General features: G+C 38.3%; 1 protein-coding gene across 2 annotated transcripts in view; it reads left to right on the top strand.

Moving 5' to 3' along the window:
- The first annotated feature begins 19118 nt into the window (after positions 1 to 19118).
- The window catches only part of EPAS1 (endothelial PAS domain protein 1), a 94344-nt gene continuing 86997 nt past the window's right edge, over positions 19119 to 26465 (top strand). Inside the window, exon 1 of one of the 2 annotated variants that reach the window (XM_026683645.2) lies at positions 19119 to 19793. In XM_026683645.2, the coding sequence (XP_026539430.2) occupies positions 19768 to 19793 (26 nt within the window). In that variant the 5' untranslated portion in view covers positions 19119 to 19767. Of the gene's footprint in view, positions 19794 to 20951; positions 21089 to 26465 lie in introns of those variants that run through there. The other variant, XM_087962701.1, reaches the window with a different exon arrangement.

Raw genomic sequence — 26465 nt, 5'->3', positions numbered from 1 at the left:
TAAAGAAGAATGAAGATTACATCAAATGTTCCCTTTGTGATAACTACGCTCACCATAATTGCTTAGGATTACCCAAACAAATGGCTCTATTCCTAAAATCATCCATCAATGCTTTTCCATATTTCTGCCTGCTGTGCAGACCCAAACTAGACAAATACATTGCCCTGTTCAAAAGAATTGATACCATTGAAACACATATAACATCCCTTGAACCATTGTAACATCCCTGGACACTATACAAGCAAGATTAACCAACCTTGAAAAAAAAGAGACAGCACACAAAAATGAACATCAAACATCTACAAACCATATCTCTACCCAACAACCACAACAAAAAACCACAAATCCTACAAATATTGATATTCCCATCCTCATCAAAGAAGCCGCTGAGTGTGAACGGAAGCAACCAAATGCCATCTTATTTGGTCTAGAGGTCAACGACAATGATGACATCACTAACATGTGAAACATCATCAGAGAATATCAAGCATCAAGCATCTCCCCTTAAACTTAGGTGTGCTAAGTTTTAGACTTTAATCCAAATTGCACAATTATAGATTTTATTGTTCTGCCAGCAGTGAATGAAAAGTGCCATTTTCTCTAACTATGTTGACTGGAAAGGTGTTGGGAGGTGCTTCCTTACCTTCTGTCATTCAAGATACCCATTGGTTGAGAGTACAGGAAAATTGTTATATTGTTTCAGAAAAGAAAGTTTGTGGTCCTTTAGGTAAACAGAAAAAGAATGGGTAGGAAGTAACTTCCTATTTGTAAGGAGTATAAATTTCATAAACTTCTAATTGGGGTGAAGACCTGCCTGAATGTTTATTTTGCTCTGGGTAAAATGAGCCTAAGAGTTTAATTTTGGTGAGCTAAAACCCAATCTGACCTTCCAACATCGGCTATAAGCTTTTGGATTTTGAAAGACTAAACATTATTTTTAATAAAGTCTTCCTCATGGTGAGTTTCAAAAAATGTCAAAAGCTGCCCATTGCTAGAGATAGTTTAATTTGCTAAAGTTTTTGCCTCTCCGGCCTTTTTAATATACTAGTCACTATTATCCAGTTTTAAGTATGATAGTCCCTGTTGAAATCAATGATTTGGGAAAAGAAAGAGCAAATGTATTTTGATCTTTTATACTCATCTTCCCCAATCTAAGGGCATTTAGTTATGTTAGGATTTTAACTGCCAGGATTTCAAATGAATGTGGCCATGCTAACCTAAATCCTTACATTCATGTGCATGCATGTATACAGACACACAAACACACACAGAGAGAATTCTGCCCTAGTTAGTCCTGTTGCCTAATTTGTTCATCTATAAAAGCCAGTAATAGTCTGTCTAGGATGAACTTGTTTAAGGGATATTTATGAGTTAACATTGTTTTGGAGTTTAATGCAGGTTCTAGCATGTTTTATTTCATCATTTTTAGTAAAGTCCTTGCAAGACCCAGAGGCTTTAAAGATTACTTTATGTTAATTAAACTATTTTGTAGCCAAGAATCTAATGGATCAGCATGAATGCTAACAAAATAGTGAATAGATTTTTCACTTTCTAGAAAAAAATGGTAACAAACTGAAGCCTAGACCTGTTTCGTCATGTGACTTCTCATCTCATCGTGATGTGAAAACAATGCTAATTGTAATTAATGACATCTAATTTGTATTTTTTTTGTTGAGCATATCACTCAAAAATAATATTTGCTCCCGTTCCAACTTGCTTGCTTAGAGGTTCAGCATATAAAGCCTTCTCAGTAATATAACTCAACTTAACAAAGAGCATTGTTCATACCTCCTCAGCTACTCCTGACAAGGATGGCCCAAGGCCAGCCCAATATGTTTTGCTCTCAGAAGTGAATCAACAAATGGATTGCTAAAATGCATATCCCTGTCACTTGAAATTAAAGGCGAGGTTACTCCCAGCTTTCCTCTCTATGGGACATGCAAACAGTTATATTAAATGCTACCTTCCCATAAAAACTTCCAAAATCAGGGGATTAGTGTTGGGCATTTTATTTAAGATACAGAAGATTTTCTCAAACTGCTGCCTCCAGGTTTGTTGGACTCTAGCTCTAGAATTCCCTGAATAGCATGATTACTTTACAGTATGTTTAAGAATTGGGTTTAGCACAAAGTTAATTTATCTAATTTTGTTAAATAAATAGTTATTTAAACAGATTACTTGGTCATAGTTTGTGCTTATTAACTGGGTGGAAACTATCCCATTCCATCCCATTGCTTGCTTAAAGAGAACACAGTTAACCTGAGTTAACCAGGTAAACATATGAGGCACAATAAGCCAAGAAAAACTTCGATATGCTCTTGATCTTTAATGAGAGTTTTTTACTGATCAATTGAGATTCATAATTTCAATTGACTTATGACCACAATTGAGTTATGATTGTAAGTCATGCCAGTTGTTAAGGATAGCATGTGACTATGCCTGATTTTAGGACCTCTTTTGTGGCAGTTGTTCAGTGAACATGGCATTCATTAAGCAAATTCATTGTTTACAATGGGTGTTGTTTGCTGGCAACTGGAAGTAAATGCTGTTTGCTGGCAAAAAATATATATTGTAAAGGAAGCTACAGACAGCAGTAAATGCAGGCCAGTTGCTGAGTGGCCAAAATGTGATCAGGTGACCATGGGGGCGAGGGACAGCTGTCAAAATTTCAAATACAGATCATAAGTAGCCCTAGGGATGCTGAGACTCTAGAACAAGAGTCTCCAAACTTGGCAAGCTTAAGACTTGTGGACTTCAACTTATAGAATTCCTGAGCTAACATGACTGGAGGAGGAATTTTGGGAGTCGAAGTCCACAAGTCTTAAAGCTGTCAAGAAAGAGTACAGAGAAGAGCAACCAAGATGATTAGGGGACTGGAGGCTAAAAACATACAAATGGTTGCAGGAACTGGGCATGGCCAGTCTATTGAAGAGAAGGACCAGGGGAGTCATGATAGCCCTGTTCCAATATTTGAGGGGCTGCCACAGAGAGGAAGGGGTCAAGCTATTTTCCAAAGCACCTGAAGTCTAGACAAAGAATAATGGATGGAAACTGAACAAGGAGAGATTCAGTGAGAGCTATCAACCAATGGAACAGATTGCCTTCTGAAGTTGTGGGAGCTTCATCACTGAAAGCTTTCAAGAAGAGACTGGATTGTCATCTGTCAGAAATGGTGTATGGTCTCCTGCTTGGGTGTGGGGTTGGACTAGATGACCCACAAGATCCCTTCCAACTCTATTAATCTGTAATAAAAAAAGTTGCTTGATTTATGACCGAGCCAAACACCAAAAATTGAAAATCTATGCAATAGCTGAGATGGAAGATGCTTGATTACCATGAACTAAGACAGGAAATACAGGGAAAAGAAAGCTTCAGAATGCAGCAAAACTATAGCACACTCTATGTTTTGATTTTTCAGAATGGGCTCGGTCTATTTACGTGAAATATGTTATTCTGTTACCCTTGAAAATAGATATTTGTCTCTTAAAGAACAATCATGTGGATGTTAAAATGGTTCAAACTGAAGGTCTTCTGAATTTCAGCATGTGGCTTTCCTCTGCCACTGCAGGGTCTCACTGGCTTTATCCAGTGATCTAGTGTCTCTGGATATGGAGATTTCATACATTACCTTGCTCCGTAGGCAGGTGAATCTTTAGGAATAATGTGAAATATGCACTGAATTCAGAATGAAACCATTAGGCAGCTAACTAGAAGTTGGTATTGGGATTATATTGGACTAACTACAGGTAGTCTTTGACTTACAACTGGTTGCTTAGCAACAATTTTAAGTTACCACAGACCTCCCAGAAATATATATATGACCCAGATTCAAAATCCAACAGTCACTCTGTCATGTGATCTCATTTTGGCTGCTTGGCAAAAGACCTACATTTTTAGCTGTTTGCAGAATCCTGCAGTCACTTGACTATGGCTTATTATGTTTTTTGCTGATTTTAGGCCAAGATAGCCTGACATCAGCTTTCTCCAATTTAATACCCTCAGATATTCTAGACAACTTCATTTCTATGTGATTTCATATTGTCACCAAATTTTAATTCAATGATACAGAATTTTGCAACAACATTCTTTGGGAAATATGACCCTTTCACTCTTTGTACTGTAACCAGCAGCACCATCTAATTTTGAAAAATATTTTTCTTGAAAAATTACACCTAAACCACCACTTCAGAAATTCTGCATGTCTTAAAAGTCACATTCTTCTTTACCTTGTTATCCTATTCCACAAGGTCATAACTCTCACGACCTTTCATATTTGTTGTTAAATTTGAAGCTACGTCAGTAATGTGATTATGTAAGAATCTGACATAATAACCACCAGACTGCTTGAGGAAAACTTCAAATGAGATTTCAAAAGCTGTGAATTATTTAATTTTAAATAATTGTGATCACTTTAAAAATGCTATTCTATATAATTAGTTCTTTAGAGATTGGGAAGACATTTGAAATTATCTAGAGTAGTTAGCTCATTTTTTATTAGTGAACTAACCAAAACTGGTAGAATCCATGTTGAAACTCTGTAAATATTCCTTAAGTGTGATCAGTTCTCCTTGCCTCTTTGTTTTGTTTGTCAACAGTACACAAAAAGATGAGTTTATAGCTGTGACTCAAACCTAATAATTCAATAGAAAAATAAGATTATCCCACTGATAGAACATGATGCCAAGAACAAACAGAACTAGGTGAGAAAGAGCTTACTTTGAACAATGCTTGCCTTAATTGTTGAAATAATCCTAACCATCTCTGTATTGCTCTCCATCGATAGTGTTACTATCAGAGCCAAATCCTGGTTTGTGGAATGCCCCAGTGTTCTGTGGGACTCCTTCTCTGAGCTATCCAGGTCCAGAATCAACATCTAGTAAAAATAGCAAGCAGGAAGACAGTACTGAGTAGCTTTGGACTTTTATTTTACCTTGCAATAAATTCTTCATAGTGTCATTACATCAGATGCATTGTAGGAATTAAAATGACAGCTACTTTCAACTGTCTAACATTGCTAAGTATGAGTTGGGCAAAAAAAAATAGAGGATGCAATGTCATAATGACCCCAAATATTGACATAATGCCTGGCTGCTTGTTCAGATTGGTCTTGGTCTTACTCCATAATATAAAAGTGCAATCTTTATTATGCTCTATGAATTTTGTAAATCATAAAATTGATATTATCTTCCATAATGCAAAATGCCTTTATTAAAGAAAATATTCAAAGGCTATCCATGTTAGCTTTTATATGTATAATTTAAAAAAGACAGCCCTTGATTTGTTAGTTCACTATAGAGATGTTAAGAATTTAGGCTGGCCTTATTTTTGGTTAGCTTCGTCTTTTAAGTTATTATCCACAAAAAGTGGAAAAGTTAAATACAGCAATTGATAGATTGGAACTGAAACTTGCACCAAAAATTCACTGCAAATTCAGTTATTCCTTTTCATGGCCTTATGTCATCTCACCTCTCACTTTTTCATATCTACCAGTAACCTGTAAGTACAGTAATCCCAGACTGGTGAAAATGCTCAGTTTTTTATCAGGCTGTTTAGGGAGCTCTATCTTCCTTAGTTTTTCTTTTTTAAATTTGAATTGCACACATGTCCCTTTTATACATTTTTCTGGCAACAAAAAACAACTCACACAGTCCTGAATAGCAAAAATGCAAGATAATAGGAGTCACTATTGCAAATTAAACAGCAAGAAGGATCCAGCAATGTAAATATATTCCACTGTTGTTCCACATATTAAAAATATGCGGGGAGGGGAACTACTTGTAATTAAAAGTGATCATGTTCATTCAAAACTCACAAGAATATAAAAACCTAGTTAGATATTTGGGAGAAAAAAGATAAATGTATACTCTAACTAATGAATATAAAATGGTTTACAAGGCTTAGAACCAAAGTACTTCCGGGACTGTCTTCTCCAGAGGGATTCTAACTATCCCATTCAACCAGTCCAGGAGAGGATGCTCTGGATTCCTTGTCTTCCACAGATCAGGATGAGTGGACCTGGAAGCAAAAAAAAAAAAAAAAAAATGACTAGCAGACCATTCCTGGTACATTATGCTGCCTCCTAAAATTGAAGGGTCCCCTCGACTCCATAAATATTTTCATAGACTTTTGAAAGGTTGAAAATAAGCATTGAAGGATTATGAATTAATGTGAAATATATGCATTGAGAAATATGATTGATATTATTAATTTTGCCTATACTAAAATGCATGATATATTGATGCCACACTGTTAATGTATTGTTGTGCATATGCAGATTGAAATAAAAAAAAATTGGGAAAAAATATTTTCCATAGAGCAATATTTAAAAAACAAAAAACACTTAAAGTTTGAGAGCTGAGAAACATTTTTAATCCTCATATGTGTGTTTGCTCTTTCCTCTTATGTTAACTCAAGATGGTTATTGTTATTTTATGTGTTTCATTTGGATGTTAGCCACTCTTCATTCCTAGAGCTAGAAAGGATATAAAAGTTAGCGTGTAAATAAATAAATAGCACTATGTGGCGAACAAGCTCCATAATGGAGATGCTACTATAAGAGAAGTTCTTTTGGAACTGTAATTACAGAAAGCAGCAAGTGTAACAGAAGTAGAAATTGAGTCCTTCCTATAACCTAGGCCAGGGCTGTCAAACTCATGCATCACGCACTGGTCACGCCCATGCCCGGTTTAGCAAAGGGGGAAAAAGTTGTGATACGTCACGTGACGATGCCATGACGACACGAGTTTGACACCCCTGACTTAGGTCATCAAGGGCTTTAACATCCAAGACCAATGTCAGCAGTGACATTATTTGTCCCCAGCTATTAGTACTATTTAAAAGCCTCTGTGCTGCGTTTTCTTCCTGCTATATCTTTGAATAATATTCATGCAGTGTCACAGTAACATAATTTTGATGGCATATCTAGCTTCAAGATCATCAGGAAAAAAATATTTTGTGATCAATGATTCTCTGTTTAGGGTATGGAATGAGTTTTTGAAGAGTTTTTGTTTGTTGTTTTAGGAATAGGCATTTTCAAATTAAGTATCTAGATAGATAGATAATCTTGTACCCAGTGAGCCTGTATGAAGAGAGGTTTTATTCTCAAACCTATTTAGAAAAGCTAACCAGGAAACTTCTGCATGCAAAGCATGTGCACTATCATTGGGTTTACCTCCAAGGCCCTTTTGCTGCTGTTATTTATTTACATCTATGCATGACTCTCAGCAGTATGCATACAATTTGCAAAGTTCAAGAGACCAAGGCCTTTATCTTGGTCCTGTGTGTATCCTAAGGAAGGAAAAATGATCAGAGAATAGAGACCAGCTGACAGGAAAAGATTCAGTTGCAGATATTTAGGAATAGTTACAAATTTACCAAGCAATTTTTATTCTTTCTGAAGTATGGCAAAAGGAGTTAGGAGAATAGAAACTGTCATTTCAGTAAAAGTTTATCTTCTTGAGTAGTAGTAGTAGTGGCTGATATATCAGACCTATCTGAATTCTGGATGTACATCTTCCATTCAACCAGCTGAAATATTTTTCTTGTCTCTTGACTGTGAAGGTGAGTGTTTATTCTAGAAAAGAAGCTTTGAATCCAACTCAGATCAGTGGAAAAACTAAAAGTTAGTTGATCTAGGAAATAAGTGACCTGGTCCTTTGATCTTGTTCTGTTCTTCTATCATCTGGGAGCTATATTTAAAATCCTAGCACATACATGTATTTTGATTACCTGAATATTCCGATATTTGCAGGTGACATTTCTTTCCATTCTATTACCATACAATCAAATTGTTACAGAGGAAGCATGTTTACCTGTCATCAGATCAGTAAAAAGAGGAACTATAATCAAATTTTCTGTTTTGAGCTATAAGAAGTGTCCTATTTTTTACTATCTTTTTTTTTTCTTTTGGAAAAAAAACATCTTTTTAAAGCATTGTTAATATTAGCTGCTGTGAGTACATACTACATATTATTGCTTCATTTAGTTAGATGGTTAGAAGTGAAATCTTGGGAAAAGAGGATTACCTAGTATGCAGGCTAAACCATTATTTTAGATGCTTAGATATTATTTTAAAATGGTTGGACAGGAGAAGGAAATTTTTCAGAACATATGCACATCCATTAGAAATAAAGTTTTTATTTATATATTTGTTAAACAAATTTACACAGTCGCCCAACACTCACACAGTGACTCTAAGTGGTGTACAACATTAAAGATCCATAGTTTAAAATTCACAATTTAATCCCCACACACACACACACTCCCACGCTTATTTATATTTAAATAGAAATATACTATATTTTTTCAAAGTATAGAAGATTGGCACCAGGTGAATATGTCTGCTCAATCTGCTCTTCAATTGTTAAATCCTAATGGATAACTCAACCTCTCACTGCCTCCTCTTTTTCTTTAAATTGAACTTGGACTGGGAAATCCTACAAAAGAAAGATGTTTACAAATGGAAGATTGAAAAACTTGTAGCCAGGCTGATGTCCCTGAGAATATTAACATGTTAGGTGAAAAGTTTCCACTCAGTATGGAAAAGTAAAGGATAATTCACAGGGAGAGGACAGGAGTGTTTGAGCATAATATCTCTTTCCACCTATGGAGTGTTGAAAGATATTTAATGCTACTTGTATATATATGCAATTTTTACATTGTGTAGAACCCTCACAGATCAGATCAGATCAGATTGTTTCTATTTTAAGCACAGACTGTTTCTCAGTATAGGGACCATTGTCTGCTGACTAGAAAGCAGCTTTCAATAAATCTTTGTCAAAAAGGGATTTTTCCCATTATCTTCTGCTCTTTTTTTGTCCAAAATAAGAGTTTATTATTTACTGGAATTGGTTAATATGATCAAGTAGCATCTATGCTTTCACATTTGTAGGGGATTCCATTCTATTCAAAGTTTTGTTATTGACATTTAAACCTTTATTTGTATGGTGTAGAAAGGCAGTTTCCAAATTATACAAAACACAGTGAAAAAGGGAGGAGGAGAACGAAGTTGTCCCCCAACCCAGTGGTGGGATTCAAAAATTTTAATACCAGTTCTGTGGGCGTGGCTTGGTGGCCATGGCAGAGGAAGGATACTGTAAAATCTCCAGTCATAGGTGGTATTTGCCGGTTCTCCAAACTACTCAAAATTTCCACTACCGGTTCTCCAGAACTGGTCAGAACCTGCTGAATACCATCTCTGCCCCAACCTCTCCACTGCATCACCAATAGGCACCTGGGTTCTTGAAACCTCTAAGCATAATCTTTGAAAATCTTTCAGAACCAGCTCCTTGCCTAACCTATGGTCACAAGCCACAGTCATCCCCATCTTCAAAAGGGAGACCCAAGCCTAGTTGAAAACTACAGGCCAATCTCCTTATGCTGCGTCACCTGTAAAGTCATGGAATCAATTATTAACCAATCCATCATCCTTCACTTAGAGACAAATAACCTACTCTCCAATAAACAATTTGGTTTCAGGAAAAAACTATCCTGTAATCTGCAACTCTTACACTGCAAAAACATATGGACTACACAACTCGACCAGGGCAAAGCAATAGACGCAATCTACATAGACTTCTGTAAAGCCTTTGATTCAGTGGTACACGACAAACTACTCCTAAAAATAAAATCTTATGGTATCTCTGGACAACTGAATAACTGGATAGAAGCATTCCTGTCAAACAGACAACAAATGGTCAAAATCGGGAACGCCCTATCAAATCCAGTACCTGTCAATAGTGGTGTTCCCCAAGGCAGTGTTCTAGGACCAACTCTCTTCATACTCTACATAAACGACCTCTGTGATCATATTAAGAGCAATTGCGTTCTCTTCGCTGATGATGTAAAGCTGTTCAATACCACAGACAATACTGCTACCCTACAAAAAGATCTTGACTATGTATCCGAATGGTCAAACAAATGGCAACTTCAAATCTCAACAAATAAATGCTCTGTCTTACATATTGGCAAAAAAATCAGAAAATAAAATACAAGCTGAATAGTCAAGATCTTGTTGATGACCCAAGCTCTGTAAAGGACCTTGGAATACTCACCTCTAATGATCTAAGTGCTAGAGCACACTGCAACTACATAGCCAAAAAGGCATTAAGAGTTGTTAACCTAATCCTACGTAGCTTTTTCTCTGGTAATATCACACTACTAACCAGAGCATACAAAACATTTGCTAGACCAATACTGAATACAGTTCATCAGTCTGGAATCCTTACTACGTATCTGATATTAGCACAATTGAGAAAGTCCAGAAATATTTCACAAGAAGAGTTCTCCACTCCTCTACTCGCTGTAGAATACCTTATGCCACCAGACTTGAAATTCTAGAACTAGAAAACCTTGAATTACGCCGTCTTCGGTCTGACTTAAGCATGGTATATAAAATCATACATTGCAATGTCCTACCTGTCAATGAATACTTCAGCTTCAACCATAACAACACAAGAGCACACAATAGATACAAACTCAAAGTAAACCGCACCAAACTTGATTGCAGGAAATACGACTTCAGCAATAGAGTGGTCAATGTCTGGAATACTCTACCCGACTCTGTAGTTTCTTCCCCAAACCCCAAAAACTTTAACCTTAGACTGTCTACTATTGACCTCACCCCTTTCCTAAGAGGTCTGTAGGGGGCGATGCATAAAGCGCACCAACGTGCCTACCGTCCCTGTCCTATTGTTTCTCTTATTCTTTTATTTTTCTTATATGTAACCATTTCATGTATTCACAACTATGTATACATTTATACTTATTATCTTGTAAACAATTGGCAAATCAAATCAAATAAAACAAATAAATAAAAAAAGCCAATTCTTTAAAAAGTGTTCCAGAAGGATTGCTTGCCCCTTGATATATAGAAACAGCTTTTTTTCATATACACTCTGAGCCATTTTTAAGGCTTTTTGCAATTTTTTAAGCAAATATAAATTTAAAGCATCTATTGATTAGTGGAACCAATATTCTGCTGGATGTTTTAAAGAGAATGTAATTGCTGGAATCTAGACCCAAATTGATAATAACCAAGGATGAATATAGATTGGGAGGAGTAATTTGCATCTTTTAGTAAAAACTAGATTTTGAGAATGGAAAGTAAATACCTTATTCTTTTATTTAAAGTACACATTTAGTGCTATGTTATTTAAATAGAAATGCCAGAAGACAATGGCCATACTGGCACATAAGAAAAAGATAGGAATCCAGGCTGCATCAAGCCACAAATTCCTGCTGGCGAAGAACATTGGCTCCTGCTTTGTAAGTTGGTAAACAATCCAGTCAGAGATAACTTACTATAACATCTAAAGCCAGGATTATGGTTTATTGCATGCATTCAAGTCAGGATTGTAAGGCAGTTTTAAATCAAAGCTTAAAATTACTCTACTCGTGTAGAATAGCTCCTTTTCATTTCTTAAAAATATCTGTATTTCTGTTCTCCTGTTCTTCAGAGTGGCTCCAAACAAGATGCATCAACCATTAATCACAGATAGGCTAAGACTGTCAGTGGGTACCAGCCTTGATGGTGATATACTTGCTCTGGTGCAGACACAACATGATTCTGAGTTTTAGAAGCCACTGATCCAGAGGAGAAAGGAGACATTACCTTCTTGCTCTGCTTGTGGGCTTTCCAGATGCATTTGTTTGGCCAATGTGGGAAGCAGAAGGCTGGGTTAGATACACTTTTGGTCTGGATTTTCTGCAGATTATAACAAAACAGTTATGAGGAATCTGAGAATTTAGATGTTGGTGACCAATGATAGCAATAGCACTTAGACTTATATACTGCTTTGCAGCAGAGGTAGGATTCAATTTTTATTACTACCAGTTCTGTGGGCGTGGGTTGGTGGGCATGGCAAGGGAAGGATACTGTAAAATCTGCAGTCAAAGGTGGTATTTGCCGGTTCTCCAAATTTCTGCTGCCGGTTCTCCAGAACTGGTCAGAACCTGCTGAATACCACCTCTGCTTTGCAGCCCTCTCTAAGTGGTTTACAGAGCCAGCATATTTCCCCCAACAATCTGGGTCCTCATTTTACTGACCTCGGAAAATGGTCAGTAAACCTTCAACCTTCAGCCAGTGAGAAATCAATATCAACCCAAGTGCAACATAAGAATGATTTGAAGGGGGAGCAGATATGTACTAAGAAATTTTTATTTATTTAATTTATTTGTCAGACTTAGATATCACCCATCTCACTCTCAAGAAGAATGCAATGTAGTGATTTGCAAATGTTGGATGCTCTATGACATGGGAGGTTCAGCTGTGAAACTCACACATCATATAAAATTTAGGCTAATCGTTGTTAGTGGTTAAAACTTTCATGTTAAATGTTCAGGAACAGATTTTGGTTATAAATTTTGCTACTGCATTGAACTAGAATTGTGGCAGCAATTGTAACTTTCAGCTTATGTTTTAGTTTAGATTTTTTTTTCCCATTCACATAATAAACTCATGGAAATATGAGCAGGTAATACATATATATTTATTAATATATATGAATAACATTTTGTTATCTTGTTTATTTCTGATGTAGGAAGTATGAATCATGCAAATGCTGACATTAATTAGTTCACAAATGGATGTTGAGAGCATCATATTGAAATCACCTTGCTTAAATGAGTTAATACATTTATGAAGCCACACCTGGGAAAATCTGGTTTTAAAGGACAGCATACAGATTTTAAAAACAAAAATAATTAAAATAATTAAAAGAAAACACTCACAGTATTATATTGGTATTCATCTTTCAAAAACAAGAAACCATTATTGAATATGAAGAATTAAATTTGATAGGATTTCATTCACTCTCTCTCAGCCCAACTCACTTCCAACTCATTCTGTTTTATAGGGAAAACAGGACGAAGAAGGGATATTAGGTATGTTCACCACTTTGAGTTATTATAAAAATAATAAAAGTGGGATTAAAAAATCTAAAATAAGTAAACTAACAGAATGGAAGGGATCTTGGGGTACTCTAGTACAATCCCGGGCTCAAGCAGGAAATTTCAGACAAATGTTTTGTTTTAGGGTCCTCCATAATTTTTAAAGATGGGAAGGATCCCGAAACAAAAATGTTTATGAAACACTGCTGTAGAAGCAAAGAGGGGGAAAGCCCATCCTTTCTTCTTTGTGACAATCTTTTGGAGATTTGTAGATTTGGCCTCTCCAAGTCTCCTTGCTTCCCTTAGATGGGAAGATGATTGGGCTCTTTTTATTTTAGGACTTTGGAAAAACTGTTTATTTTGGATAGTGTTATTTTGTTTCATTGTTGATAATATTACACCTGTTCTTTAGCCATGGTATTTGACCTTTGTATGTTTAAAGTATATTTCTAAGTGTTATTTTTAGGGGGCATTTTAATACTACCTTGTGGGCCTGTTTAAGCCAGAGAAATTTCATCAAATGAGTTGAAATCAATGATTTTGTGTTGCTAATATTGTTTACAAAAAAAAGGACATTATGTTTAGGTGTCCTGGGCCATCCCCATCCCCATATTTAGGATCAAACATTCTCTTAACCAGAAGGGAGATGGGAATGGTGAAAGGATTTAGCCAGCTTTGCATGAAAATAAATAAAGACAAACCTCAAGTGTTCCAGTGGGGGTGAAGAGGGGAAGTAGTTATGCACACAGACAGTACTGACAGAAAAGGAAGATATAAACCAATGTTTAGCATAACAGTAATATTATTTATTTCCAACCAAACAGTATCACCGGGTGCTTGATACCCCTTTCAACTATAAGAGATGCAATGCCTTGACAAAGCTGGAGCTCTAACTAAAATGTGGAAATTCTAAGATATGGAAGAATAATCGGAAGACAAGACTGACTGAAACAAGGAGACACAATCTCATTAGCAAAGCATGGCTGATTAATAAATTCAACCAGCCAGGAAACTGTCAAGCCAATAAAGGATAGTAGGAACAGGGAGCCATTATTTAGTGGCTGAGTGAGGGAAATTCCCCTCCCATCTCACCCTCTCATCAATAAATCACTGTCCTGTATTAGTGCCTATGGGCTGGTATATTCTGACAAGGAGAAAGTTCCCAGACTAAATGTAAAAAGGATGCAGAGGATGATACCGGAATAGGAAACTTTGTCAAAAACCATTATTTGCAGCTATGTAAAATAAGTGTTGACAAGATTTTACTTGCTAGGTAAATATATGGGAAATGCATTTGATTCTTGAATCTATACCCTACTTTTCTGTCAAAGATTGGTGCCCAAAGCAACTAACAATAAAACAAAACACAAACTCAAAAGGGTATTGTTAAAACAACATCTAAACTAATTTAGCTACCAAGTTATATCTGAAGAAAGACTTAATGATTCATAATAGCTATTTCTTTATGAATATGTAAACTGTTAATAGGGGGACAAACAAGGAAAGAGCAATAGATGCATGGATGAAATAGTTTAATTCTCTGAATATATTGAGAAAACATATCAAGTGAAAATATTTATGTTTACTGATAAAAAGTGATAGGCAACTTTCCTGCTATACAATCAATCTAAAGGTGGTCCGTGAGAAAATTTTGGTGATCCGCAGAGAAATGTCACCCCCAGAGCACTCCCCAAAGCAATTAATCCAGACTGTGCAGGAACACAAGGCTGCACCACCCACATCGCCCATGGGAGCCCTCCCTGCCCACTCACTCCTTACCTGGCAAACTTGCCTGCTAAGTTGCTATTTTTCCTTTCCCCCCCCAACCATCAGCTATTCTGCTGTGCTGTGAGATTTAGATCAGCTAGAAAGCAGGAAATCATTGCATTTCTTGCTTTCTATCTAATCTTAGATCTTTGGCTCTGCTTTTAACTAGTCAAACCTTCCTTAGAACTGAAGCAGTGCAGACTCAGGTAGCCAATGGCAGAAACACAGATCTCTAAGTGAATCTGTGATTCTGTGAGCAACTCAATCTGCCTGCCTGCTCTGCCTGATTTTGGGGAAAAGTTGCTCTTTTTAATAAAAAAATTCAATATTTACATATATGGTATGTTTTGAATTAATTTTATGGGTTTGCTTGCAAGCAAATTTTATGTGATAGGCTCAGCTAGCTGATGGCAGAAAGATAGATCGCTGAATGAATCTGTGATTCTGTGAGCAACTCAATCTTCCTGCCTGCTTTGCCTGATTTTGGGTGAAAGTTGCTCTTTTTTTAAATAAAAAATTCAATATTTATATAAATATTTATAATATTTACATACAAGCCATGCCCAGCCAATCACATGACCACCAAGCCACACCCACAAATTAGGCCATGCCCACAGAACCGGTTGTTTAAAAATTTGAATCCTGCCTCTGTGTGTGTGGGAGAGGGAGAGAGAGAGGTTGGATCAGATCTCTCTCTCTCTCTCTCTCTCCCACCAACGCCAGCAAGCCACCGTCAGTCAAAATTCATATTAGTGGTCCCCAGGATTTAAAATAATGAGTTTGGTGGTCCCTGAGGTCCAAAAGGTTGGAGACCCCTGTTCTAAAGTGTCCTCTAAGCTAGGGGTTTCAAACTCAAGGCCTGGGGGCCAGATGCAGCCCATGTGGTGCTTAGATCTGGCCTGTGGGACCACCCTGGAAACAGTGAAGGACTGGCCCGTGGTGCCTTTGCCAGCAAAAACAGAACTCGGGAGGGCTGCACATGGCCCTCATGAGCTCCATTTTCTCTGGCAAAGGGTTGCAGGACATCTTCCCTGATGAAAACGGAGTTTGCGAGGGCCATGCATGCCCCCCCAAGCTCCGTTTTCATTGGCAGAGCATTCAGGACACCACAGGTGCCTCCCCCAACATGAGTGACATGCCCACCCTGGCTCCACCCACCCCAGCCTTCTGAGATCAAACACCACCCTGCTGTGACTCTCAATGAAATCAAGTTTGACACCCCTGCTCTAAGCTCTCTGTATCAACTATCCTAAAATGTAAACTTTAATTTAATGAACAATAGCTGTTTTAAGGGATAATCTGATAATCCTTATTGATCTGCCTACATTAACTCAGTCAGAAGTCCATCTTCCCTTGGGTAAAATATTATTTGAAATGCATGGGAATCATAATGTTCTGTATTTTTTTTTCTGCAGTGCTTTTTTTTCTATGCTTTTAATAGTTTCTGCCATGCTACCTCTGAACATACTTCTCTTAGCAACTGGATGGGATATGTAAGAAATAGTATTATTACTTTTATTTATTGATGTATCAGATTTCTATCCTGTCTTTCCTCTAGAAACTCTGCATCATATGCAGTACTTTCTCCATGTTTCTCCATAACACAAATCCTGTGTGAGAGGTTGGACTGAAAGAGAATAACTGAAAGGTATGCAATTAGCTCCACAGGAGTTTCCAGTTCCAACATGTTAACCATGACCCAAACCATAAAATACATGCTGCAAAAATAATATATGTTATTATGAGAATATTATTAACAGTGTAATTGTAAGGGAGACTCTGATGAGTTTAGCTGAGGTGCCATTCAATACTTTGGCCTTTATAGATAGAATAGAATACTTTATTGGCCAAGTGTGATTGGACACACAAGGAATTTGTCTTGGTGAAAATACTTTCAATATACATAAAAGAAAAGATACATTTGTTAAGAATCAAGAATCATCAGGTACAATACTTAATGATAGTCATAGGGTACAATCAGCAATCAAATCATACTAGGAAACAGTCAGTATAAATCATAAGTATACAAGCGACAAAGTTACAGTCATACAGTCACAAGTGGGAGGGGATGGGTGATAAGGAGTGATGAGAAGATTAACAGTAATAGTAGTGTAGACTTTGGTGTTGTTGTTTTTCAAATATGCATTTTTCTAAAGATTTTCTTGGTTTTACTCTTGAATTTTTCTTTGCATAGCAAAGTTAGAAACATAAACAATTTCCTATTTTTTATCCTTACAAACTTACTTCAAAATTTGCCCCTTTTTTAGGTTAGTCCTTTATTCTTTCCAAGATAATAAGGTCACCATACACACAGTTGGCACTTACTTACCTGTTATAGTATGTCTGAAAAGACAGCCTAAAGAAGAGGGGTGGACAGACAGTATTTCCCCATTATTCCCCAGAGCCCTGACCTCAGAAAATTCTAGACCTACCCATCAATTTTTTTCCCCGAGAAGACATCTCCAAGTCAAATTTGACTCCAGGTGGCTGCATCCATGCAGTTTTCCTGGAATAGTTATGAAGATGATTTCCTACTGCTACCTTCTTTTTCCGTCCCCATTCATCCAGTTCCCCTAGATTTCCCAAGGGTGTCTCAAACCAGAGCTGATTTTGCTTCGCTTGTAAGATCAGCCAAGGGTGGTTAGGTGCTATCAGCTGCTGAGAAGACAAGGCCTAGCTGCTTCATTATGGGGTATATAAAGGATAAAATAGCCAGAACCAAAGTTGCATATCTAGGTTCAGGAATGCAGATAGTCCTTGACTTACAACAGTTAGCTTAGTGATCTTTCAAAGTTATAATGGCACTGAAAAAAGTGACTTATGACCAGTGGTGGGATTCAATTTTTTTACTACCAGTTCTGTGGGCATGGCTTGGTGGGCGTGGCAGGAGAAGGATACTGTAAAATCTCCATTCCCTCCCTACTCCTGGGAGAAGGTTACTGCAAAATCCCATTCCCTCCCCACCCCAGTAACCTGCTTTCCAGCTCTGTTCTCCTGTGCAGGGCAACAAAAGAAGACCCAGCCGATCAGCTGGGACTTGGGTGGCAGAGAATAGATGGGGGCGGGGCCAGTCAGAGGTGGTATTTGCTGGTTCTCTCAACTACTCAAAATTTCTGCTACCGGTTCTCCAGAACTGGGCAGAACCTGCTGAATACCACCTCTGCTTATGACCATTTTTCATAGCTATGTTTCCAACATCCCCATATTCATGTGATCAAAATTAAGATGCTTGGCAACTGGTTCATATTTATGACCATTGCTGCATCCCAAGATCATGTGATTTCCCCCTTTGCAACTTTGTGACAAGCAAAGTCAATGGGGAAGCCAGATTCACTTAACAACTGAGTTACTAACTTATCAGTTGCGTTCACTTAAAAAATGGAGGCAAAAAAAGATCGTAAAATGGGGCAAAACTCACTTAACAAAATGCCTCACTTAACAACATAAATTTTGGGCCCAATTGTGGTCGTAACTTGAGGACTACCTGTATAGAGATTTTGGAATGGTGTGAATGTGTTTTACTATCTCCCTTCTATGGAAGACTTCAGTACAGATATGGGCTTTCTATTGATCAAAACATTAGGACACGGATCTGAAAAGTTTTAGGCAACTTTGTTGTTGAAATTTGGCTGCATGGAGGCAACACAAAGTGGTTCGCAGGATCCAATCTGGGTGGGTCACCGAGAGCATAAGTTCTGTCTTCCGGACTGGAGCAAGATTATCCTGGGACCTGCCTATTCGTCTTCATTTGTGGAAAAAGTGTTTTACTGACCTTGATCTTAACCTTCATTCAACCAGGCCTAGAGCAGATGGCAAGGAGAAGGAAAGGGGCAAGCAAGCCATCGCCTCTACAAACAGTCTGATTAAAGTGAGGCAAACGTGGCTTTGGATTTTCAGGTAGGCACATTAATGTGTAACAGTAAAAGGAAAAGAAAAAAAATCCGAGGGTTGGGACTCGTGTTGATGCCCATCTCCAGGGAAATTCTCTCGGGCTAGCCTGGCTTGAGAGAAAGTCCCTGAAGATGGGCTCCAGCGCGAATCCGAAAGGTCAGAAGACAAAACTTCTGCTCCCGGTGACCGACCCAGATTGGATCCTGCAACATTATCCTGGAACACGCATTTTCGCCTTCATTGGGAGAATATCCTTCCAGCGTTAAAGTCCGGGGTGGGGGGGAAATACTGTCACACACAGGCAAAAAACCGTTCGGGAGATAACGGAATAAAAGGCATTCTTGTATCCGGAATACGTGAAGAGTGTAAATGGGCGCCTTGGGCTTTCATAAACGGGGCCACCTGTGGCTCTTCGCCTCATCGCCGAGCGCGCGGGTTCGCTTGTGTCCGCGGCCGCTCGCGCGCGCCGCCGCCGCCGCCGCCGCCTTCGAACCACTCCGTTGACCTCCCTCTCAAACAAATCCTGGAAAGTTGCAGGACGGGCGGGGAGGAGGGGAAAGGAGGGCGGGCCTAGAGCCGAGCGCCTCGCTTGCCCATTGGAGGACACTCCGGTCGAACCGCTCCAGCTGGAGCCGGAGTCCGGGGCTCAGGAGTCGGAGACAGCCTTCCCCCCCCCCCCCCCCAACCTCCGCCCGGAGCACCCAGCCAAGGCTTGACGTTTTAAAGGGAGCCCTGAGCGCGTCGCTGCTTCCTCAGATTTTACGGAGCCTGAGAAAGGGAGACGCGGCCAAGAGTCGCGGCGGGCTCTCGCTGCCCCCTTTTTCTTCCCTGAGCGGGGCTGTACAATCCTCGGCAGTGTCCTGAGACTGTACGGTCAGCTCAGGGACGGCAGCCTACTTCGGCGACCTTCGTCCTTCTGCTTCGCGTCTGACTGTGCGGAAGGGGCAAGGAATCTTAAGCGCGGGGAAGGCAGAAGCGGCGAAAAGGGCGAGCGAAGCTACTCAGCCCAGCGCCTGTCAAAGGCCTTCAGGGACCTTCCCACCCACTGAAGCCAGACAGCCCCCCTCCGCGCCCAGCCCCGCCGCCTGGATCTCGGTGCGCCCTTAGCCCGGCGGGACGCCCACGGGAGCCTTGGTCGTCCTCTCCCGGCGTTTGAGTTAAGCAACGAGCGGGGGAAAGAGCGAAAAGGTTGTAGCAGCGGGAGCGGCAGAGGCGTCCAAGATGACAGCTGAGAAGGAAAAGAAGAGGTAAGGGGAGGAGGAGACGGGGCGAAGAGGATGGAGGCGTCTGGACAAACTGAACCGAAGGGTAGCTTCTTTCGCCCGTCCAGTAAAGTGCGGTTAAAACTAGATAAAAACAGCAGTTGTAGCACAAGCAACAACAGCAGTAATAACAACAGTAAAGCCGCTCTCCGGAGTGCAGCCGATTGGAAGGGCAAGGTCCCAGGGACGACGATCTTACGCAGTAACGGGCATCTGTCTTCGGGAAGGCGGCCCCTTTAAAATATTTTTTGGCTAGGGATTGCCTTGCGCGCCGGAGGTTTCGAAATTGAAAATACTACCCTGATTGGAAAGATATGCGCTTCGCTAGTTAACCTTTAAACTTTTCGGTAGGTCTTCTAAGCAGCCAGGAAGCTCCGGGAGTTTTAGGAGCGTTTGCTTGAAGGCGAGGGGGTTAAGCCTGGGTTGAATGGACAGAACTGAACGGACCCGAAAGCTGGATCTTAACATGCTCGCTTCGTGCTTTGATTTGGGGTGGGGTGTGGGGGCGGGGTGCTTCGGAAACCCCATCGATCTCAAGGAATGGGAGCGAGGAGCTTGCCTGGTGAAGTCTTCCTTTGAGATCCTAGGGGTTTCTTAGGTCCTCCGCGCCGGCGGCGCCTGAACGCCGCTTCAAATTTCTTTTAATCGTTGAGTCCGAAGCATAAATGGCGTCGAAAATGGGGGGGGGGGTTGCCCCCTGCGAGGTGCGGGACCCCGTCCTCCAGTAACTGGGCTAAGATTGGCAGAAGCGTAGAAGGTGCTTCCAGCCTTACCTGCCTGCCTGCCGCGAAAGTTCAGGGACGACTTGCATCCACAGTTAGGGACCGCGCTCGGAAAAGGATTTGCATTTTCGGGGCAGAAGGAGATTGCCAGGATGCGCGCCTTTGCAAACAAAACCGCTTTTAAGGAGGGAGCCACGATTATCTAACAGGCTCTCCGGAGATGAGGGAGAGGGAACAACAAGCCCCCAGTGTTCTCAATCAGTGCTTTATTCTGGGATGCTAATTCTAGTCTTTTAGGGTCCGGGAGAAGTCTCTAAAGAGCATCTGGTCCACTCCTTCCCTTGAATCGTGAGTGATTTAATTTGCCCGGTACTTGAAAAAAAAAAGAGATGATTTTATTGTATTTTTTTTCCTGCTGGAGGAGGAAAAGGTTCATTCCTGGGGATGGCAGGAGAATGCAAGATTATTTGATTCCCCTTACAAGGAACCACTGCTGCTCCAGAAATTGCCATCAATTTTTAAATGGTCCCCAATCTGAGAGAAGCTAGACATCAAAAGGTACTGAAGTTAGGATCTACTCCTTCATAATTCCATTACTCAGTGCCCCACCCCCCATTTTCCTAGTTTTGTGCTACAGTACTTGACAGGAGGAAAAACACGATGTTTGTCTATTCATCCATACTCAGCCTGCCAACAATGGTTATGACTTGTGTTCTGTATTCTGTACAGTGGTAGATTTGTCTTCTGTACAGATGCCCTAGAGTAAAAAGGTGGTTTCAAAATTTTCAGGATAGATTATTATATAGATTTCTTAGCCAAAAATGGTTTTTGGACTAGCTTTCATTGGAAGAGCAGTGGCTTTTCAAACATATTGTTCTGAGCAAACATCTTGAATTGTACTGAAATAGTTCAGCAGGACAAGGAGAGTTCAAGGAAAGCTTGGTTGGATAAAAGTCTCTAACTTGTCACCCATTGCTTTGTGTTTTATGTGGATTGTTATTTGGATCAGCTGATGGCCACTAGGATCTGCAGGATGTTTCATGCAGGATGTTTCATGCCCATCAAACTCAGATTGTCTTCCACACTATTGGATTACAACTCTCAGAACCCTGAGCTAGTATGTTCAACACAACCTGGAGGTTCTGGCTTGCATAAGGCAGCCTCAGAATGCTAAAGTTTGTTTCTTGGTGTGACAAATTAAGCCAGTTCTGAAAATCAAATGAATTTGGGGTTGGGGTAAAGACACATAGCCTCCAGAAAGGTTTATAATTAAAGGGTTTGCAATTAGGATTATGCAACATTCCTCCTCCCCAAAATCCATGTACATCAGATTATCTCCCATTTTCCCAGATTCCATTTATGTCCATCTTCATTGCAAGATATTGACTGTGCAAAGGAGGAATTTCAACAGCTTGTCTTCTTTAAAACGTGTTGTCTGTGAAGATACTCTTCCACAGTACCATGGATTTTATTTCTAAACTCTCCAAAGTAGTTTTGAGTTGGTTTAAAGTTGCCTTTCTCTTGCTAATCTCAAAACACAGAGAATGCATGAAGCAAGCCATTAATTGATTAATAGAAGGTACCATCCTTCAACTAATGTTCCTCCCCATTGGTGGCCCAGTTTGTCCTGTATAACATGTAAACATTCAAAATCAGAAGCTGTAAAACCACCAAGGTACAAGCTACTATTCTTCTGATTGTTTTATTAACAATGCAGAGAAATGACAGCATGAAGCCACAGTGGCTTAATTTGTCTGAGGAGAAAGAATAGCTGAGGAACTAGGTGGCAGAGTAAGGACCTTTCCTCGTGGCTGTTTTGTGCCATCCGTACTTCTTGAGTTGGCTGAAAACTCTATTACCAGACAGTTCTGCCAGTGTGAAGTTTGATACCTCATTACTGTCTCTGTTCTGACTAACTATGGAAGTAAGGCTATCCTGATTTTTTGCATGCAGCAGATAGAATTTGCTTCTACATACAACCTAGTCCTAGGTGGTGGGAAAAAGTCACTCTAGGAAAACTGGACAGGGTCTGAGCTGAATAAAGTGTAATTGACTGAAGTTAGAAAAGGAACTGAATCACAAGCAGTATGGTAAATAAAGGTTTAAATAAAATATTTAAGTTTTTTTTCATATTTTGCTCATAAAGTAATGGATGATCATTTCAGTGTTATGCTGTGTTGGCCTGTTATGTTATTTCTGTGCACTGTTACACCATTTTGCTATTTCATTGCTGCTCTGTTTCAAAACCCAACAAGTAGTTTTGTTTACACTTCATGGCCACTATATCTGACTCTTTTTAGAGATGGAGCAATAGAAGTGCAGCAGATAACTCTAATCAGGAACCAAAAGGTGAGGGGCTGGTCTGCATATTTCTGTATCTGCCTGCCCTTCTGATCTCATTTGCAACTGCCTAGGACTTCATGTATGACATAATGGATGTTGAAGTGGAGCAGATCCTGCACACACTGGAGCTGTGACTCAATGTTTCTGGTTTATGCAGCAAAAAACACTGTTTTAACATTGGCACCTAAGTCAGATTTAAATCTGCCTCTTTTGTGAACTGAGAAAAAGGTAAAAGCACTAGCACAGAATCATCACAGGAAAAAAAAACCAAATGATGTTGCTTGACAGTTTTCTGCTTGAAGTGATTCCAGCTAGAAAAAATTAACTCACTCCAGTATTTCTGTACTGTAACAGCAAAGTTAAGTTTGTGCAGGGAAATCATAATTATAATTAACTGGAAATAAATATTGCTACTTTTAGTAGTACTTATTCCCATCTAAATGTGAAGAGGATAATAACATTATCTGCTGAGTCCTGAAAATAGATTTTTCCTCTTAGCTTTCGTAAAAGCTTGTTCTTTTTGAATTTTACTCAGTTTGATGCTACTTTATTATCTTATACCGATATAGCAAGGTCTATATTTTTCCATTCATTCATGTCTCAATTCTCAGAGACTGCATAGACTAGTCCCTGCTGTTTTCTTAGCAAGATTTTTTAGAAGTAGTTTGCCATTGCCTTCTTCCTAGGGCTGAGAGAAGGTGACTGGCCCAAGGTCATCCAGCTGCTATGGCTTGGATTTGGATTACATTACAACTGATTGAAAGTAGCCATTTATTTCAGTGTGCCTCTATCATTATTTGCTTATTTTTAAATATTTTCCTGAAACAAAATGTACTTAATTTTAATATATTATTTTGAATACAGCTCAATTTATTTCAAATATTCTGTGAAACAAAGTATCATAGTAGCTTCTATCGCAACTATTTAAGATGTTAAAAAACGTTGAAAGTAAAAGTAATAAACTGTATAAAGTAAAGAGTGTTTTAATTAAGTTAGCTTCTCTGTCAATCATTTGCCTGTCATCGTTGATATCCTGAGAGAATGGACCCTCAGATTCTCTGGTTCACATTAAGTTCTAGTCGTTCTGATTGTTGTTCTTACAAGATCTATGTATGCCTGCCTCCTCCTCTCTCTCTCTCTCCCCCCGTGTGTGTGTGTGTGTGTAGTGAATCAGCTTCAATATAGTTGCTAATATACTATTTACCAAAACTTTACATTAAATAAAGTAAAAACAAACATGTGGCTCCTTTTTTAGAAAGGGAGTAGGCTAAATGAATATATCATCATTGTCTAATAAATATATGATTAATACTTTTGAGAAGAGGGAAATTTCCCCAAATAATTGCTAATGGATATGATAAGTCAAGACAAAGCATTTTTGAGTTATACTAATTCCAAAAAGAGGCTTAAAATGGATACATATTCTTTGTTTTTGAAATTAAGATAAGTTAGATATGCTTGTGCTGGACTAGGAACAATTGTTTTAACAATAATTTCACATAAGCAAAATTGAAATTGCAAATGTCTCTGTTTTGATCTCTTGTCTTTTTACATAGTTTTTTATAATTAATATTTAGCTATAACTAACTATAACTATTATAACTATGTAATAGTTTTAACTATTATTACTATTAAACTATTATTTTTAATATTTTATATTTTAAAAAAATTAATATATTCCTTTTTTGGCTTTTGCGTAGACAGGCAGTATTAAATTTGCTTGTCACATTTTAAATTACTATTATAATCAAGCAGAATGTATTTTTTTAGAATCAGGTATCTTAGATTTTATTTTTTTATTTGGCTATCTGATTCATGATGACTCCGGGCAGCTTACAAAAATATACCACAAATACAAAAACCCCAATGATTCACTAAGGATTATTGCCATGTAAACAGTATCAAATTATAGTCATATATTGCAGTCCTATGTCTTTTTATTCAGAAAACAAACTCAGTTTATTATTAGATACTTGTATTTTATATTTATCTCATCAAACTTGAGAAGTCCTTAACATGGGTTGATTTAAAAGAACAAAATTAAATTTCTACAGAAAAATATTTTAAAAATTCATGTAGGAGCCAATGAGCTTCAGACCTTGGGTGTAAATATTTTGCAGAGGCCTTGTTATATAAGATACAAAAAAGATTCATATGTTGTATTACTAAATTCACTTTTATTGATAGTGGCTTTTAATTTAAAATGAAATATTGCAATCTGCCTTAATTATAAATAGAAAGGCAACTATAGCATTTTATTTTTATTATATGCATATTTTTGTATTGGTTTTTTTAAAAATATTCTAAACCACTCGAAGTCACTTCATGGTGAGATGGGCAGCATAAAAATTTAATAAGTAAATTTTATACATATATATAAACACACAGATACACAGACACACAGACACACAGACACAGACACACAGACACACAGACACACACACAGACACACACAGCACACACACACACACACACACAATATATATATATATATATATATATATATATATATATATATATATATATATATATATATATATATATATATATATATATATATATATATATATATATATATATATAGAGAGAGAGAGAGAGAGAGAGAGAGAGAGAGAGATCTGGCATTTTATGGATTTGCAAAAATTTAAATTGGCACTATCATTTTATGGAATGTTCTATACATGGTTAGAAAAGAATGTTCGTACAGTTTATAATATTATAATATTCTTATGCATTTATAGATTACATACATAGAGTTTGGAGAAAAGTATTTTGATGTTGGTGCATCACAAATGAGGTTTCAAGGAGATACAGTTGCAAAATGAAGAAAGGGATCATTGCAAAATACTTTATGCTAATACAGAGCAAAAAATGTCCCAGTTATTATGTACATTTGCTATCTGTCCATTAAAAAAACATAAACTATAATTAACATTAAAAAAACATAAACTATAATTACCCATTCATACACCTAAAATTTGTTGTCTAATGCAGTGCCTAATGATAGAGGCAATTCCATCCCCAGAAATACAGATATCTTCAGAGATACTATTAGGAAATCAGCAAACCTGAAATCAAGGCCCTCTTACAATCACATGCTTGAGATTTTAACATTTATTGCTGCAATACTATCTTTTATTCTTAAACTGATTGTCTCAGGTGGATAAGAGTGGTCATTGTACAGGTTATGGTGGTTAGAGTGCCTGATACAAAAAAATAAAAAGTGAAGGGGTTGTACAGTAGTTTTGTCGCTCTTTGAAAACTCTGTTCCTTCACAATCTTCAGAGGGTTCTGAAAGAATGGCTTTTGTTTCTGATTAAGGGTAGAATAAAGAGTTTGCTATTCTACAACCATCTAGAAGCGAAAAGCAAATTAAAACCATTCAAGCTTCAAACCCTATACAGGCTTACTCAGGAGTAAGTCCCACCCAGCACAATGGGAGTTAATTCTATTTACACATGAGACTTGTAATATTTAGTGCTGTCTCTGTTGCTCTGCCTCAGATTAGAATGACCAGATGTCCATTTCTTGTTGGGGCAGATTTCCTGTTTTCTTTTTTAAACGCAATGTTCCAGTGTTCTGAGAACATTTC

This window comes from Notechis scutatus, chromosome 1, assembly GCF_049901735.1.
Source record: "Notechis scutatus isolate UNSWTSFEM ecotype Mainland chromosome 1, rNotScu1.2, whole genome shotgun sequence".
NCBI lineage: Eukaryota > Metazoa > Chordata > Lepidosauria > Squamata > Elapidae > Notechis > Notechis scutatus.
The sequence above is the reverse complement of the archived record's forward strand: the minus strand, read 5'-3'. Positions and strand labels throughout refer to the sequence as shown.